Source organism: Tasmannia lanceolata, unplaced genomic scaffold (assembly GCF_043159265.1).
Source record: "Tasmannia lanceolata isolate RefF3 unplaced genomic scaffold, GAP_Taslan_0.1 ptg000005l, whole genome shotgun sequence".
Lineage (NCBI taxonomy): Eukaryota > Viridiplantae > Streptophyta > Magnoliopsida > Canellales > Winteraceae > Tasmannia > Tasmannia lanceolata.
In genome coordinates this window covers 16,313,913-16,333,239 of record NW_027518682.1, presented here as the reverse complement: position 1 = coordinate 16,333,239, position 19,327 = coordinate 16,313,913, and the positions used below count along the sequence as shown (strand labels likewise).

At 37.6% G+C, this 19,327-nt stretch overlaps 1 protein-coding gene across 2 annotated transcripts in view; it reads left to right on the top strand.

The window, feature by feature from the left end:
- The first annotated feature begins 2,249 nt into the window (after positions 1-2,249).
- LOC143877715 (Tetratricopeptide repeat (TPR)-like superfamily protein) overlaps positions 2,250-19,327 on the top strand; it is a 32,488-nt gene continuing 15,410 nt past the window's right edge. The window contains exons 1-8 of one of the 2 annotated variants that reach the window (XM_077379915.1): positions 2,250-2,437; positions 4,315-4,413; positions 5,056-5,210; positions 5,382-5,486; positions 7,803-7,903; positions 8,767-8,845; positions 10,231-10,242; positions 10,527-10,592. In XM_077379915.1, coding sequence (XP_077236030.1) covers positions 2,332-2,437; positions 4,315-4,413; positions 5,056-5,210; positions 5,382-5,486; positions 7,803-7,903; positions 8,767-8,845; positions 10,231-10,242; positions 10,527-10,592 — 723 coding nt within the window. In that variant the 5' untranslated portion in view covers positions 2,250-2,331. Of the gene's footprint in view, positions 2,438-4,314; positions 4,414-5,016; positions 5,211-5,381; positions 5,487-7,802; positions 7,904-8,766; positions 8,846-10,230; positions 10,243-10,526; positions 10,593-19,327 lie in introns of both variants that reach the window. The other variant, XM_077379914.1, reaches the window with a different exon arrangement.

Sequence of the window (19,327 nt, the reverse complement as noted above, 5' to 3'; positions counted from 1 at the left end):
CTTATCATATAGAACAAAATGATCAATATACAGAGAAAGGGAACAAAATAAGACAATATGAATTCAACAACATGACAGGCAACAGAGACAATTAATAATAATAATCTAAAAAAAACATCAATCCAAGATAATAGAAAACATTAGCAAAAGAAACATGCACAGATGGTTCAGTTCTATAATATATAAAACTGAGAACCGAGGCATTAACCGAGAACCCGACCCGACCCGACCTGAGTCAGGGTCTAAAAAAATGAACCCTGACCCGCTAATTGCCTGTATTTCCGCTTTGATATATTAAATTATAGAAGACTCCCTATTTAAGATTTGACTGACAAGGGGTCCCTGCACTTTTCGCAAGAAAAAGGATTCCCGATAAGCTCCAAAAAGGAGGCCCGGTGAGCTGAGCATCTGCCAATGTATGTTGTACACGTGGACGGTATCAAAGACTGTTGATTTGATGGGCCCACATGAGAATGGGACATAACTCATAATCAAGTGGTCAAATGATCTTAGTAATCCATTTAAAGTCCCTAAAAATAGAGGGTTATAAAATGGTTCATAAATAATAGTGAGCAACCATCCAATTCAATGAGACCAGACAATTGTGGATTTTCTAAAAATTGCCAACGGGGAACATACAAACATGTCCAAGTAATTCTCTCTATCACACCATAATGAAAATATGGTCAAACTATTAGAAATAAATCCATTGGAATTGATGGAAACCATAAAAGGCTCCTCTGACGATAAATAAATGTTAATTTTCTCAGCTAATGCCTTGTTGTTAGGTGAAATATCCCAAAGAAAGGCATATTTTCTACACTTGATATTATTTGGTTCAAACAAACAATTTGATGGGGTATAAAAACGGCAGCCTATTAGCTGTCGACACGTGGCCCAAGGATGGCCCACCGCAGACCCCGCGTCAGTAGGGGTAGTTTGGTAATTACAGCAGAGTAGGTGAGCTCGAACCTATAGCTGGCCGACACCTGTCCTGGAGTAATAACTCCCCAACTACCCCAGTTTTTCCTCTATAAAAGGGCTTCCAAAGCTCATAAAAAGGGTATGCAATAACTTCTCACCCACCACTCTTAAACTCGCTCTGCACTCCTGCTCATACTGACTTGAGTGTCGAAGGGCCTGTCCGGAGTAACACTCCGGGTTGGTCATTCTGACCTCGTTTGCTCTTTACGCAGGACTCAGCTACTCAGCTCTCTCACCTCGGTCTCTCAGGTCCTCCAGCTCGGCTCTTACGTCACTGTCATATCTGTTATCGATTTTAGGCCAAAGATAAGATAATGTAAATTTATACAGTGGCAAAGGCTTAACATTGTAAAACTTTACAAATCCATTAGTTTTAAGCCAATTTTATAGTGAAACAAGTGGGTCCGTACATACATTTTTTTCTCATTGTAGTCGAATGAAGCAAAGACATTAAAAAAGACCAAAACAGAAGGCTCACCTTGAAGGGTGCAACTACCACAAACTCAAGTGGGGATGACTTCACCTAGAGGAGGGCCCCATTTGAAAATTAATCATTGATCTACATGTTCGACTCATCTGAACTGATAGGATGCAACAGAACCTTGCTAAGTTTATACTGGATAAGTTAATAACCTCTTGATCTTAATAATAAATCACCAGTCACAACTTCGGACTTCATATTAAATTATTAACACTCTGCTTGATCTCGTTCTCTATTTATCATGTACGTGCTCAATATAAGCACACCTTGAGCTCTATTGTAAATTATCCAATAATTAGTGAAATTTTCTCCTAATTTAACATTCATCGTAGATAGGTCGTGCCCACAAAATGAGGACCCAGGATGGTATTAGATCCTTCGAGTTGTGGGGTTTTCATTATGTGTTGTGAAAAAATGGGGCCCCCAAATTGAAAGATCATCATCCATTCCGATAAAAATGGAACAGTGTATCAGCGTTTGTAGTCTTTTTGGTTTGGAAATTTTCCTCCTAGTTTGCTCTTTGAGCCGCATGTACTCTCCCCATTCTATCACTGATAGTCTGGTTGTTTAATATATCTGGTGGGGTCTTGCCTAACCCCAGCTTACTCATAAAAAAAAAAAAATGGGGCCCCCAAATCGAAAGTTTAGGATCATCCTATTGGCCCTATTTTTAAGCACAACCTATCTACTAAGGGGACCAAAAAATGAAAGGTTTAGATCATCCATTCTTGTGGGCCAACCATATAAAACTCCAAAGTTTAGAGGGTAGTGATAAAATCGCCCCCTAGGAGGATAAAATCGCCCCTCTTCGTGCGTCCTAAATTCTTCCTAGTTTGATTTTCAAGCAAGCTTTCCAGGGTTTTGCGATGTTTCTCCGGCAAGCAGTTTCTCTACTCAGCCGAGTTAGGTTTCCTTCTCGAACCCTCGCTAATCTCAGACAATCTACAATTTCCTCGTCTATCCCTTTATCTTGTAAGCTCTCTTTCCCTTTTCTCTAAGTATTTCTGGAATTCATGAATGATTTTTCTGTACGTTTCTATCTTCGGTTGTAAGATCTGAAACAATAAACGAAGGAATGATTTACCATAACTTTGGCAGCCTAAGGCTTTGGATGTTGAATTTTTTATCCTTCCTTCAAGTTCTCTATGCAATCAGATATTTTACGCATCCTTAGGCCATGTTTGTATTGGATTTTGAGTCCAAAACTGATTATTGAACTCAAATTTACATTTAGTTTTGAGTTTTATAAGCAGTTTTGGTCTCACATCAGTTCTTAAAATCCAGAACAAACATGGTGTTAGGGTTTCGAGAGCCCACTTGTCATTTATTGGGACGTTCGCAACACACAAAACAATAACAATCTCTGCAGCTCTTAAATTGAAACCCCAAGCAATCTCTTTTTACGACATTACCATGACACCATCTATATAGTGTCTAGACTTTGTATTTTGAACTGTCGATTACCTAGAAATGCTTCCTTCAAGTTCTCCATTTACTGGGAGTGTTGGCAACCCACTTCAATAACAATTTCATCAGCTCTTAAATTAAAGACCCAATAAAAAATGAACAAATTTTCTTTGAGAAGGCGAAATGAATCAATAAATGAGCTGATCTGTCCATAATCCAGACTCCAGACACAACTGCAAATAACGGGAAATGACTTGTGGAATTAGGGTCTTGTTGCAAAGACCAACAGATAACAGGCTAATATGCTTCTCTGAGTCTACTTTAAGTAACGCGAGGAATACCATGCGTAATTGAAGAAGAGAGGATGTAGAATAGATAAATCAGGAGAAGAATAAAGAAAGATAAATAGGGTTTTTACTCTAATTAATAATAGATTTGAAGCACTACACCCTTTATGGGGGTTCCAATGAAAATATGGTCAAATGCCTACAATATTTAGAGACCCGCCCCACTAATTTTTGGCAAGAGCTTTAGCTCTAAAAGTAGCTCCTAAGCTTAAACTTTCCACATTCTGAACTAGTTTCTAGACCCTTCCTAAAGATAATTTACTGTAAGAAACTTAAGATCTTTTTTTTTTTTGGAATGGAAGAAACTTAAGATCTTCAAATCGTAGTAACAAGCAAACTCTATTAAGACTTTCTTGAAGACTCTCAAATGCAAAAATAAACTAGCCTAAACTCCTCGTAGTCTTACTTCAAATCAAGAGGCTTCAATTTAAGAGGCCCCGAATTATGCGAGTAAAAAAAGAAGGGAAATGATATATCCACCCCTGTTGATCACCAGGAACACCCCCTGTCAGTGTATCAATGACTAAAGAGGGGCTGTTGTACTTTTGTCAGAAGAATTCAATGCCCCTGATTGCCACAAACACTGACAGGGGGTGTTCTTGGTGATCAAAAGGGGCGGATATATCACTTCCCAAAAAGAAGCAACATTCTATATTCACAGCCACAAATTGGAGCATGGAATCATCTGATGGGAGTGGATTTTGATGCATGAATCACCCATCCATCACAAGGTTTAAAAGATAAACGGTTTGGATTGTTGAACAAGTGGACCCCCCCCACCTTACTTCCATGTTCTACCCAAAACATTTGCATCCATCATATAAGAACCCTCCTGTCTCAAGTGCAAAGATACCGTGTTTACCTGCAACATAAGTTGCTTTTGGAATGTGATATCTAATGGTGGAGAAAACATCTTAAAATCTCCCATGAATGATTTTCATGCTTCTTCTGTTCTGTATAATATCATGCATGCCTGTAACATAAGTTTGTTTTTGAAATTTGACATCCAATTTCTCTGATGGAAAAAGCATCTTAAAATCTCTGTTAAATGATCTTCACGGTTCTTCTGTTATATACTGTCCATTGTCTATGTAGGTAACACAGAGTTTCACTATGAATGTGGATCTCGATTTTCCACATGGAGGAAGTATCGTGGGGACCTTGCTCTATGGATTATACTGTCTGGGCAAGCTGGTAAGAAACTAAGAATTGCCTTTCCTACAGTGATTCTCTTGTTGCTAGCATTACTGTCAGCTCATATTGATGCTTTCAAGTTTCCATCAAAAGTAGAAGTTATATAGTTCAGTTTTTCTTGATCAACTAAAAGGGAATTACATGGAAACGGAAAAGCTAAAGATACAAAAAGTTATACAGTTAATTGGGAAATGATCCCAAATCAATGAATAATTATAGTTTAATTCCAAAATTTGCTAATTTATCAGCTTAATGATTAACTTCACAGTGGATGTGAGACATCTGTCCCACTGTTAGTAGCGACATCAATTGATGGACATCCAGAAATATTGAGAAATGGCATGAGGAATTTTTTTTTTTTTTTTGGATGTTTCCTTGTCACCTGGTGCTTGTGTCAGGGAACTGGTGCACACTAACATCAGCACTTGTTTTTTCAATCCCATCTTATCTACCAAAAAAAAATAAAAAATAGCACTCGTGACTAAGATAGTTTACAATTCTTTTTTGAATGATAATAGATTTAAAATAACACCAGTAACATTCATTCATGAACATGTATCTGGTCAGTGTACATGGTTTAATCTTGGTTGTATGGTTTTGCAGCAATTATTCTTGGGATTAATGGAAATCTTGCCATGGCAGAAAGTGTTTCTGTTGAAGAATTTGGCATCCGAAATGATTCCGGAGAGGCTTCTGTAACTGGTTTGCGCAGAATCGAAGATGGATCTGTGATATCAAATGAACATACATCTAAGTGGAGGATTTTCACAGACAATGGGAGGGATCTATTTCTGAAAGCACGTATATTTTCCCTTGTTTTCTTCTTATTTCAACTCTATTTCTCGAACTCCTGTATTTGAAGACATAATTGGTGTAGAATGAATGTGTAATTTTCCTAAGGAGATCTTTTAATCTTGATCTTTTCTATAGATTCTTTCTTGAATAGCTGTCCATTTTTTTCCTTCCAGGGGAAACTAGATGAAGCTGAACGCTTCTTTGTCTCAGCACTACAAGAAGCTAAAGAAGGATTCGGTGAGAGGGATCCACATGTTGCATCCTCATGCAACAATCTGGTATTTTAGACATTAACTTTTTAAAAAATAAAAAATAAAATAATTTCTTTATCCGGATGAAAGTTAGTTGAGTTGAGTTACCCGGATGAATGTTAGATTGGTGAAATTGGTTCTGGAATGCCTGTTGCATAGTATAAATATAACGCGTTCATGTTGGATCATGGCACTTTCAAGGAAGGAGTTTTGGAGTTTTTCATTGTAAGATATTCTTAGAAATTGGAAAGTTATCTCCTTTAGTTGGTCTTCCTTGGAGAGGTCGCAGTTAGAGATGGGTTTCACGACCACAAGCTGCCTTCAAACTTAACTTTGACGGTCGCTTCCAGCCTTCCATGGTAATGTTGGGCCGGTCGATGTTGATGGTCACTTCTATAACACTGTGTTATAGTGAAGGGATTCTTGGGTCCTATCAGTGCAAAGTACTCAAATGAAGTGGAAGTTTCATCTCTTCCTGTTGGTTTTCACATATCAAAGTCGATTTGATTGGGTCTTAAGTGTGAAGGACTACTCTTATGTGTTATAGTATGGACGCTGAGATCAAGATCAGGACCTTGGCAGATATCTAACTTTATAGTGAAGTTTGGAATTTATGTAGAGGCATTTTCTCCTTCACCAACCATATCGCAAGGAGTGCTAATGAGGTGGAGGACTCCCTTGCTAAAGAGGGGGTGGATAAGGCAATCATATTGGCGATGGATACATCCATTAGAATTTGTTTTTGTTCGGCACTGTTTCAAGTGCTTTTAGCTTGCCATTCTGCTTTGTGGGTCACCTATGCCTACAAAATAAGGGGCGAAGGGCGCCCCTGTTGGTCAAAAACCGTTAAAGACAGTTATGATTGCAATTTTCTGTGCCATCGTTAATGGTATTTGACCAATGGGGGTGCCCTTTGCCCCTTATTTTGCAAGGGTGCCTGTGAATCTAGCATTCCTCTTATATTTATATTCATATATTTTGATCCTTAAACAAAACCTGAACTATAAGTACAACACTCGAGATTAGGCTTGCTGTTTGTCGACTCTGTCCTTCCCAACTACACTTCTTTGTCCGTAAACCCTCTCACCAAGTACTCCATGATCTCTCTTTTTTTTCCTGTTATCTCGAATATTGACCGCTATGGGCCTATGGCAGTGGCGGCAACATACCTCTTACTATCATCTTAACTATAATGGTTTGGGAACCCATATCCCGTCATCTAGCATTTCCTACCGCTATGGCACTGCCAACTACATCCTATCAACACCCCGGTAGGGGCATTATTACCTAGAGCTACTCATCTAAGTAAAATAAAAATTGCATTCAATTTACAGTCCCTAATAGGTTTTATTGTGTGGAATTTGTTTTTTTTTTCCCCAGCAGTTCTAGCTGCTTACTTTTGATCATGGTTTTAAATTTCGGTTTCGGTCCCAATTTCAGCCTTGGCCAAAACTGAAATTTCAGCCGAAATCCGGTAATAGAAAAAAGTAATATTTTATTATATCCGAAATTTCCGAAATTTCGGAATAATACTATATTTTTAAAAAAAATTCATTTTCTCGAAATTTAGACCGAAATTTTAAACCATGCGCATGATCAAGGTTTCAGGTTACGCTTTCCGTATGCATTTCGGTCATGATGGAAATGGAAACATGTCGATTTTGGATGGAAATTTCTTTGGAAATTCTTCAAAATTACGGAAACAGATGGAAACATAAGTAATTGAGATTTAAGATGAAATTTCAGGAAGAGCTAGAATAAGCACAAATACACACCACAAAACCATCACATAAGTAAAAAACCACCCATAATGGTTTAACAGCATCGAACACCTAGTGCATACCACATTTCACATGTAATTCATATAAATATTTATACATAATACGTACACCATATTTTTTTCGAATGCTCAATGCATACACTATATTTTACTTGTAATTCATATAAATATAATTATGTAATACATACTATTATAGCATGGGTGGGTTTCACATCTGCTGTGACTAAGTGTGTTGCCCGAAATCAGCCCATTCACTTTCCTGTGAATGACTGAGATTAAAAAACCCGTTTTCAATTAGACGAATCGCAGCCATTCACAGGAAAGTGAATGGGCTGATTTCGGACGACACACTTAGTCGCGTCGGAGGTGAAACAACCTCTAATAGTATACCACTAATACACTTACGGTTTTGGCTTCGATATGCGTTTCAGTTAAGTATGTGTTCAATAGGGATAGAAACGAAAACATTTCTATCATTTTGTGTTTTTCAGTGGAAATTTGTAACTATGCTTTTGATTGTATTGTTCTTGCTCATTCATTATTATATATCATCAAAATTGCAGGCCGAGCTCTACAGGGTAAGAAAGGTATTTGAGAAAGCGGAGCCATTGTATTTAGAGGCTATCAATATCTTGGAGGAATCATATAATCCTGAGGATATACGGTACAACATGATATCTCAATTTTCTTTCCTCAGTTAGAACATTCAGCCCAGTCGTTTTGGTTTTCAGTTTTGACTTCCATACGATTGTTCAACTTTCAGCTGATTCTCAAAAAGTAAGATTTTATTTAGAAGGAAAAAAAGAATACCAGAAATGGTACAATGAATAGAAGACAGGAAACACACACCTTATAATTCGGTCATTAAACCTTTTATTCACGAAAATTTACACTATAGTTAGTCAACGTGTTGACCCAAGTATTTCCTTCATGATGAATATGAGAAGAGGACGCTATATGTCCAAAGGGACATATAGTGTCCAAAGGGACAATTGATGCTTGTAGTTGTAAGCATGGTTTTAAAGTTCGACGAAATTCGAAATTTCCGATTTCGGTCGGGACCGAAACTGAAATTTTATGAAATCTGAAATTTCGGATTTCCTTGATGTTTCGAAATTTCGTTAAATTTTTTCTTTTAAAAAATAAAAATAAAAATTTCCGTAATTTCGGCCAAAATTACCGAAATATTAAAATAATACTTTTTACCGGATTTTGGCCGAAATTTCAGGATTTCAGCCGAAATGTAAATCAATGGCTGTAAGAAGTAGTCATATTTGAACTGCATGTGCATGTATTTATGTGTATTTGTATGCAGGTGCATATTCAGAATTTTATCATTCATTCTTCATACATATCATGTTTTCAACTCATCCGCCCATTTGATTGTGTATATGTGTTCATATTTTTTTGTGTTGGTGTGCCGTTCAAATGAGTGCTTGTTGTGTTGACCTTCTGATATTAGTTACAAACTATTTGACATGGTGAACTATCTGCTGGCCTTAGAAACACTAATGGTGTTGAATGCAGTGTAGGTGCTGCTTTCCACAACCTTGGGCAATTTTATCTTGTACAACGAAAACTCGAACAAGCTCGTAAATGCTATGAGGTAGCACGACCTTATCATTTGGATGCCTTATCATTTGGATCTACTCGTTCTTGTTTCTCATCTACTGAGTTGGTGTAGCACATCAGCGAAACTATGCCATACTAAGCTAATTTAGCAACTAAGGGAGATTTTCATGATATCTTTTTTGGTTATGGTCAACTATGCAAGAGTGTTGAACTATATTTTTTTAGTGTTAGTTATGTTCTTTTGGAGTCAATGAGTCTTGCAATTGAAGAAATACACAAGGAGGGTGATGGGGATCAGCATTCATGAAAAGCTAAATCTGATAGTTGGTCCTATTAGGAGTCCCTTAGGGTTTTATTTTATTCGTAACGGTATAGTTGTCCTTTATTTTTGAGAGGATATTGATGGGGACCATCCTAGGGCCCATATTCTAATTTTAAAGTGTTCTTTAGGTGTCTTTTAAATTTCTTTAGTTATAGGGAGGGGTACTGCAATCTTTTCCCACTAATATCACTTGTTCTTTTTAAGTTGTGTGTGTTTAAAATGTGACTCACTAATTTTTTTTAATAGGGGCATTTAAGTCATTTGTAATCAATCTCTTAAGTTTTTAAGTGATCATAATGGCCCACATTGCAACATAAGGGAGTCCTTGTATTTGTGGGACTTGAAGTGGGTTAGTTTCCATGATGAGTTATGTCTCCTAGTGGGTTTCAAGAATCCTAGTTTACTTGTAGGGAGATTCCATGTAACATGAGTTTTATTTCAATGAGGAGTTAGTAGTTAAGTATAGGACTCCCTAGAGATGCCACTCCAATGGTTTCCTAGACTTTTGGTATGTGTTCATTGTGCTAAACATATCCAAATACCCAGTTTTATTTTCTGATTCTATGTAATGCAAGTTGGGACCTCTGGTCCCCAATGTATCTTTCATAGTATCAATGAAATTATCACTTTTCAAAAAAATAAATAAATTTCCCAACAAGTTGCATTCAGGCCTTTTCAAAGATTTATAGTATTCTTGCATGTTCTAATCACATAAATGAGAAATGTATAGAGAAAGACCCTCAATATTTTTTTTGCCTCAGTTAATTTCTTGATGCACTCATGTGTTAGACTATTGTATAATACATTTTTGTTCCTATTAACAGCCTTTGGTTTCATCCATCGTAGATGTACTCCCCCACATTATAGAATGGGGTGGATCTGAATTCAATGAAGTGGGATCTATTTAATCTATTCTACATTTACCTGATTTCTATATGCATCTTCTGGACACTTGATCTGTGCCTACCAATAATCATTACTCTGTTTCCTTCTCATTTAGTAGGTGCATTTATGATGATATTTTGGTTAAACCTTTAGAACCACTAATTCCTTTTCACTGACAACTTGCTTTTTTGCTGTTTTGCTTTCTTTGGCAGCGGGCTCTAAAGGTATGAAACCTGTACTGCATTTACTACTTTTTTGTACGTAGTTTATATTTGTCATCGGCCCAGGCCCTCATGTGCATGTACCCCATGACGCACCCTTCCTGGTATGGTCACCTTAAGAACTCTTGTTGCCTAAGAGGCGTCCCAACCATGACATTGTCTCCTTTATGTTGTTCCTAGCACCGCATGCCATATCACTTTTCAAACTCAAATATTTAGTTTACTCTTTGTTTCGGATATTATTGCTCAGATACCTCAATTCTGAATTTTTAGCTACAATTTTGTAGATAAAGGGACGCGTTCTGGGTCATGGCCATCCAGACTATGCAAATACAATGTATCATCTTGGAACGGTAATAGCTTAAACCCATACACACACACACACACATATATCAATTGTTTAGTTTGTTTCTTGCTTTTTTCTTAGATATTGTGTTCTATCAGGATGCACCATCCACTGCTTTGAACTAGGGATGTCATTTTGAAGTTATTAATGTCCTAGTTCCTGATGTGATTGGTAGATGGTTCGGACTTTTGACACATCTATCTCAAAGTCAGACATGGATAGGACATAGGACACATCTAACTTGGATTTCCCATGTGGATAGATGAGGTTTACTATAAATGATAAGATAATAAGATATCATTATTAGTTATGGTACACTTCTTGTTGCATTTACTTCATATGTGATGCTACTTTTCTGTGTCTAGGGTATATAGTACTTGTTATGTTGATCTATTACATAATGGATGCTAGACTATGTGAATCATGTAGAACATTGTATTGTATTGTATTACGTGGTATTATGGCATTGTAATTTATGGCAATCTTTTTACATATGATGCAATATAGTCTATTACATACAGGGGCGGAGGGCACATATAGCCTGGGCGTGGCCACGGCCTCCCCAATGACTTGCAAAATCCCTTTTAAGTGTATTGCAAAATCCCTTTTATTACATAAAGTTAGTAAGCGCCGCCACTCTCTCCCCCCCGCCCCCCCCAAACTACAACAACAACACCACACACACACACAAGAAGTATGATGCACTACAAATTGAAGTTTGTTCTCCATTATGCAATTGTTCGTTATTCACATACTATATGTTTCTGCTATTTGTTTGGATTATTATGTGCAAAATGTTATAAATATTCCAGACCTTATCACACCGTATTATATATATAGTAGAGTGCACTATTTATTACTTCCATTATGCTTCTTATATAAAGGCACTGGAAATGATAAAACAGAAAGAAGCCCATAATCCCCTCAAAGTCTGTATGAAATGCTTTCCAGAATTTATTTTTTCACTTCAACGACTTTTTACCTGAGTCTATATGATGGGTCCATGGATTCTGTGGTAATAATCAATGGAACGGATACAGGTTTTTCATTTGGCATGCCTTTACTAGTTTGTTCTCCCTTGAATCTCACCACCACCACCATTTTTCTTACCATGTTCGTAACCATGTAGGATATGTCATGCTATGTTACTAGGACATGGATATGTGTCTCAGTGTCAGATGTGGATTTAAAGTTGCTCTGTTATGTAGTGGTTGGATGGATATACAATAGAGCATTACTTAGTAATTCTTTTTAATGTTATAATGCATATGAACAATGTATTCATTTTTCTGTAAGTCTGTGCAAGTTGTTAATATTCATTTGTAATATGTGCATATTGAGCCACTCCAGAAGTATTTTTTCCATGCCAAAGTAACATAGCCTTTTAAGCTCCTTTTTGTTCATGGAGAGACTCCACTTGAGGGTTTCTATTTCTTTTCTCATTTCTTAACTTTAAAAGATTATGCCGTAGGACTCCACTTAATCAGGCTCTTCAAATAACATTTGTTTGTGCTGGATTTGTTAGATTCGTTCAGTCCAGGACTTTGTTTAGCTGAGGATGTTTATTAGGGCTGCACATGGTTCGGTCCGGTTCGGTTTGGTTTTTTCCCAAACCGTAACCGAACCAATAGGTAGTCTAACCGAACTTAACCAAACCGTTATTGACCGGTTCGGTTTGGTTCGGTTCATGGTTTATCCGTATTTGAGCGGTAACTAGTTAACCAGGGAGACTATTGTATTTTGAATCTGCATGATTTGACCAAACATCATGAGTGTAAAAAATGAAATGGAGGCAACAAACTTGCCCCAAATATATCAGCAGCATACCCTGCATTTTTCTACTTTGCTCAGTGGCAAGAATCGAGGAGACGTAAAGAAAGGTGTCATTGGGTCATAAAACTGAAATTTTGGAGGCTGCATAAAAACTAAAACATTCAGGAGTTTGAAAAAAGTCAGCCCTGTATTCCAGAAGGAAATCCAACCTTGCCCCAAAGAATCATGGAACTAAATACAAGTTAATGGCATTATATGAAAAGTTTTCTCATGCCTTAGATGAAATGTGAAATACCAGTGAGAAAAGGAGTATCTGGATTGATTTCATTGAGATATACACATAAATATCTGGATTGAAAAAAGTCAATTGTTTTCAATTAGAAAAATGGAAATGATATTGATATCAGCAGAACCATACTTTAATAATTGTAAAAATGCAGCTTGTCCAGGCATAATCTGTTCTAAAGACATATACTCCCATAGATGCAATGTAGAGTGGTGTCAACTTTCTGCAAACCATCAATCAAGATTTCTCGTTAGATAAAAAGCAATTCAACAACAGATAGAATTAGACAATAAGAATATTTATTATCCACCACAACAGATAAAACCAAGCTATTGATGATTTACTTGCGTAAGGCAGAAGCCAAGTGACTGACAATAGATTCAACTGAAAATCATGTTTTGAATGGGAAGATCACCTAGGCTCACAAGTCACAAGTCACAAGGATACATTATGGGTACATGCATAATCTGATAGTAAAACTCTATGTAATTATAACACGGCAATATGATAAAATCAGATAGTAAACCATAAAAACTAAAAAGATCTTAATGATGGAACAGTTACATTAAAACAATTATAGTTCAACTCTCTTCAGTCCATGAGATGACAATTAAAACAGTTATAAATAACTAAATCCAAGACCATTGCCCAATCCATTTTAGAACACATCCATTATCCAAAATTCCAAATCAAGTCATCAACAGAAATAAAGTAACTCAATCCAGCCATCCAGCCATCAACTTGCATCCTTTCTCCTCAAATCCAATATCCATAGGTATTTTCTGAAAAATAAACATAAGAGATTAAGAGTAAGTAACTCAATTAATTATTTATCATGAATCAAATCTTGCACCCCTTTTCCTCTAATCTTACAAGAAAATAATTTGTTACCATGAATCAAGTAACTCAAGAGTTATGTTATTCATGAGTCAAGATCAAAAGCTTCAAAATCCGTAGCTATGCCTACAAAAAAGAAAAATAATTATATATGTATTAGAATCGACATCTACACAAATTGGAATTAATTAAAATTGCCAAGAAGAAGTTAAAAAAGAAAACAAAGAAAAAAAATACCTGACTCAAAATCTTCTAAGTCATGTAAGTTCTCTTCAATATCTATAGGAATTGGTGAAGCTCGCAACCAATCCTGTGTACAAATCAAGCATTCTACTAACTTAGGAGTTAGAGAACTACGAAATTTATCAAGTACTCGACCTTCTGTACTAAAAGCTGACTCCGAGGCAACGGTAGAAACATGAATAGCTAGAACATCACTTGCAATGAGTGAGAGAACATGAAACCTAGAACAATTTAACTTCCACCATTATAATATTTCAAATGTCGACCCCCCTCAACATCTTCCTCCAAATATCTATCTAATTCCGTCTTGCATTCCAAACCCTTGTCTTGTCTCAATTTCTTTCTAAAATCCGACATGAAATCTAACTTTGCTTGCTCACATCCCTCAACACTTGGTTGATCAACATCCATGTCACTTGCTACTTTTGGTGTGCTACTTGAAGATGATGAGAGTGAGTCCACCCTTTGGTAATACTCAAAAAGACGATGCAATGTGTTCCTCACTCTCTTTTCAAGTAAATTAACCTTTTCAGAACTATAAAGTCTTGAATAACAAAATGTCACATACTCTAATTTGTAGCGAGGATCCAACATTACCGCCTACCTCAACCAACAACATTATGTTGACTTTTTCTATATCTCCCCAATATTTATCGAACTTCTCCTTCATCTTCATTGCCATTAATTTCAAGGATGGGTCTACATTTTTTGACCAATCAAATAGAATTTTTTCAATTGCACACACTTCATGAAAATATATATTAGAAGTCACATACAAAGTTCCAGACAAAATCTATGCAATAATCGAGCATTATCCCAATCAAATTCAGTAGGAACCGCATCCTTCAAATCAATCAAGTATGATGAATCTTCCTCTTTCATCCGTTCAAACGCTTTTTGGAATTTCAATGCAGCATCTAACATTAGGTATGTTGAGTTCCTTCTTGTTTGAATGTCTAGGCAAAGAAGACTCTTACATGTGATTTTCTCCTTCTCCACACATTCCTTAAATCTTTGGCTTCTAGCAGGAGAACTCCTAATATACCTAACTGCCCCACGAATATTATTGATTGACATCTTCGCCTCATTTAAACCATCCTTCACAATTAAATTCAATATGTGTGCACAACACCTCACGTGCAAAAAATCACCATCCAACATCAAACAATTTTGTGAACTAGCATTTGTCTTAACAATTCTTCTTCTCAAAGATGCAATAGCCGTATCGTTGGAACTAGCATTATCTACAGTTATTGTGCACAATTTTTCAATACCCCAATCAAGCATGCACGACTCTATTGCCCCTCTAATGGCATCACCTTTGTGACTAGCAATTAGACAAAAATTGATTATTCTCTTATGAAGCTTCCAATTTTTATCAATAAAGTGAGCGGTGAGACACATGTAAGACATGTTTTGCAAAGAGGTCCATGTATCCGTAGTGAGGCAAATTCTTTCATTAGACAACAAACCCTTTAATTTTTTCTTCTCCACAGCATACAAAGCTAAGCAATCTCTAGCTACAGTCAAACGAGAGATCAACTTGAACCTGGGTTGCAAAACACTACAAAAATACCTAAAACCTTCATGCTCTACAAATTTAAAGGGCAACTCATCTACTATTATCATCTTCGCAAGTGCATCCCTACATACATCTTGGTCAAATTTCCAAGAGACAAGACTATTATCTCCTTCTTTTTGTGTCACTGATTGCCAGGATAAAAGCTTTTGTCTCTTGTCATTATTGTAAGGATACTTCTCACATTTTTGTAAGTGTGCGCGCATTGTACTAGTCCCATTAGCACTACTATGTACATATTCAACACGACAATAATTGCACTTTCCTTGTCCTTAGAAGACTTTGCTCTTTCCACTTTTGCAATTTTAGTGTAATGATCCCACACATCAGATTTGTAAGGCTTTTTTTTCACCTTTGACTTTGATGCATAGGTTTCTTGTGCAGCATCGAGGCTCAGCTCGACAGTTGGATTAGAGCCGGAGGTATCTTCCATGCTTGACATCTAATAAGAAAATGAAGAATTCCCAAAGATGTTGTTAGGGAATGAGGTTTTGATGAAGGTGATGAGTAACAAATGAATTCAAGAAAATTGACTAGAAAAACATGGGCAATTAGGAATGTAACAACTAATCAGCCGTGAAATTGGCAAGCAAATCCCATTTATGCTATGATCACATCCAATTAAATCAGCTCAAGATAAAAAAAATTGAAAATAAAAGAAGCAGTGAACCCTAGTTGAAAAAAAAGAAGAAAAAGAGAGGTGAAGAATAAAGGTACCTGGTGGGATAAAAATATACAAAGTCTGTTTGGTCCAAAAGAAAACTGAGAAAGTAATCTAGAATTAAAACACAAGAGACAGTGAAATCACCCTTTGATGGCTTTGCAAGGAGATAACCACTATAGCTGATTGGGATTTTGAAATCAAATTTTCATAAAGAAGGCCGTGCTTGAGAAAATGCAAGATCAGATCCTAGAATCGAACAAAATAATCTGTTTTTAACCAAGCCAAATCATGTTCTAAATAAAGATAAAAAAGCCCATGCCATTGAATTAAGCATCATCGAAGAAGAACAACCAATCAAGAAAAATCTGCCGAAATGGAAAGAAAAGAACAGAGTCTAGGTTTGAAAGTCCAACATCTCTTCTTTGGTTTTTCCCAATGCCTCCAGCTCTGACGTTTTGATAAACAAGCCCCCTTTATCGTGTGGAGATCAAGCGAGTGGGCCAAAAGCACTTCAATCAAATTTCTCTCTTCCAGCCTTTTCCCTTGGGCCTTCGTGCTGGGCTGACTCGGAAGTCGATATGGGCCCAGGCTGTCAGCCTCCCTTCCCATTAAGTTCTGAGGGGCTTTTTAACAAGTCTATCCCTTTCTATTTTGAGTGGAAATTGTTAGGTTGTTCTCCTGGACAATTCCCCATTCTCGAAATCTCAGGAAGTGTTAACCATGGATTCCTCTCTGCGTCCTTATGCAGCTACTCTCACTCTCAGGTAAGCTATCGCGATAAGATACTTGCGTGCGGGATCAGTGCCCGCTTGGTTTTTGAACAGGACCGGGCAAAGGAGAAGGTTTTTGAGGATGCTGAAGGGTTAAATGGTGCAAATTTGGTGAAAGGGGACTGGAAAGAAGTTTTGACTGAACAAGGAGATGCAGAGGAAATCGGTTCTTTGATTTCTAAGAAAGAATATTGTCTACCTTGGATCCGTGGACGGAAGATTTTTTTGCTTGACCTCAGTGGGATGAGTGGCTTGGGGAATCGTTTTTTTAGCCTTCAAAGGGAGTCTCCTTTTCGATTCTTAGTTAAGTTTTCTGCTTCAGGAGCCAACTTTGAATTCAACCCAAGCTTCCGTTGGAGTTTCGACTCATCTTCTCTGGTGAGAATACCCTCATACTTTGAAGAGAATTGTGGGATGATCCCTGTGATGAATATTCGAAACGATCTGGTTGAGTATATGGTTGACCACACCTTGACCATTAGTAAGAAATTGGGTTTGGTCTATGCGGGCCCTGAGGATCAGTACCGAGATGCAATTCAGGTAGCAGAACAAAGGGATGAAGGTAGAATTCCTGTCTCTAACGGGTCTACAGTTTTCAGTTCGAGTCGATTGAAAAGGGAATTACTTCGCTTAAAGTCGAACATTAATTATGAATCGGGTTCTAGTGGGAAGAGCTTTCTCTCTCGAAGAAAGGTAGAAATTCAGATGCTCGATTGGGGAAGATGCCTTCTATTTAAGTGATATTATGAAGATTCTATCTTGGAATATTAATGGTTTGGGATCCCAGGAGAAAAGATCTCAGGTTAAAGAACTGCTAAAAGTCTGGAAGCCAGAGGTAGTCTGCATTCAGGAAACTAAAGTGATCTCCCTTAGTCGTTTAGATTTCAAAAGGCTGGGTTTTAATAAGGAGTGGGATTTTGTTTTTTTAGCTTCTAAAGGGGCATTGGGAGGTTTACTGTTAGCATGGGATAGCATCTCTTGGTCTAGTCAGGAGGTGTGGTATGGAGACTTTTCCATTTCAGTTTCTCTCCAAAAGAAAGTGGATAAGTCTGATTGGCTCTTCTCTGGAGTCTATGGTCCATTCACATCTACCGAAAAAGGTCTTTTTTGGGAAGAATTGGTAAAGGTTAGAGAATGTTGCTCTCACCCATGGTGCATTGGGGGTGATTTCAATGAAATCCAGGCAGTAGGGGAGAGGTTGGGGTGTACTAGAATCACTAATAACATGAAGGTATTCTCCGATTTTATAGCAGATAATGAGTTAGTTGATCTTCCCTTGAGTGGTGCTTCTTTCTCTTGGGCCAGAGGGCAGTGTAGAAGTAGACTGGACAGATTCTTGATTTCTGGGAAATGGTTAGAACTCGTTCCCGAGGTTTCTCAGAAAGCGCTTCCTCATTTGGTGTCGGATCATTGTCCAATTCTTTTAGATCCTCGAATGGAATCATGGGGTCCATCTCCTTTTAGGTTTGAAATTGCTTGGTTGGAATTTCCCCAGATGGTGGAGAGGTTAGGGGGCTGGTGGTCTTCTTGTAAGATGGCAGGCCCGGCTGACAAAGTTATTGGAAACAAACTGAGAGTTGTTAAGGCAAACTTGAAGGAGTGGGTTAAGGAGAGAAAGCTATGTGATCACGGGCGAAAGCGGTGGCTGGAGAATAGAATGGTGGAATTAAATGCACTGGGGGAGTGTGGTCTTGATTCGGAAAAAGAGAGGGAGGAGATGGGCAGGGTTAGTATCGAGCATAATCGTTTGCTGCTTCAGGAAGAAATAACCTGGCGTCAAAAATCTAGAGTTAAGTGGATCGTGGAGGGTGACAAAAACACTGCCTATTTCCACGCAATGGCTAGTGTTCATAGGAGAAAGAATAGAATTGAATCTTTGATTGTGGAGAGGGAAAGAGTTTCTAACAAAGAGGTGATTACAGCAGAAATTCTCAGATTCTTCAAGGATCTGTATTCTTCTGATGGTATCCTCCGCCCTATCCCGCAAGAGGTGCAGTTTGACAGCTTATGTTTGGGGGAAGCTGCATCTTTGGAAGTTCCTTTTACTGAAGAAGAAGTAAAGAAATGTTTATTTTCCTTGGCGAAAGATAAAGCTCCTGGCCCGGACGGATTCTGTTTGGCTTTCTTCCAAGTTTGTTGGGATTTTGTTAAATCGGATATGATGAGCTTTTTTCAAGAATTTTTTGACGGGACTGCTCTAGATAAAGGCACTGGGGCAACCTTCATTACCCTCATTCCCAAGATAGAAGGGGCTTCAAAGGTGGCGGATTTTCGTCCGATTAGCTTAGTCGGTTGTTTATATAAAGTATTGGCCAAAGTTTTGGCGGATCGTCTCAAATTAGTTCTTCCCTCCATAATATCAGATAGTCAAAGCGCTTTTGTTAATAAGCGTCAAATTTTGGATTGTTCACTCATTGCAAACGAAGCTATTGACGCATACAGGCGTAGTGGTCAAGGAGGAGTCTTGTGCAAACTTGATATGGAAAAGCCTTATGATCGGGTCGAGTGGGAGTCTCTGGACTATAGTCTTGGAAAAATGGGTTTTGGATCTCGGTGGAGAGGCTGGATTAGAGCCTGTGTATCCTCAGCT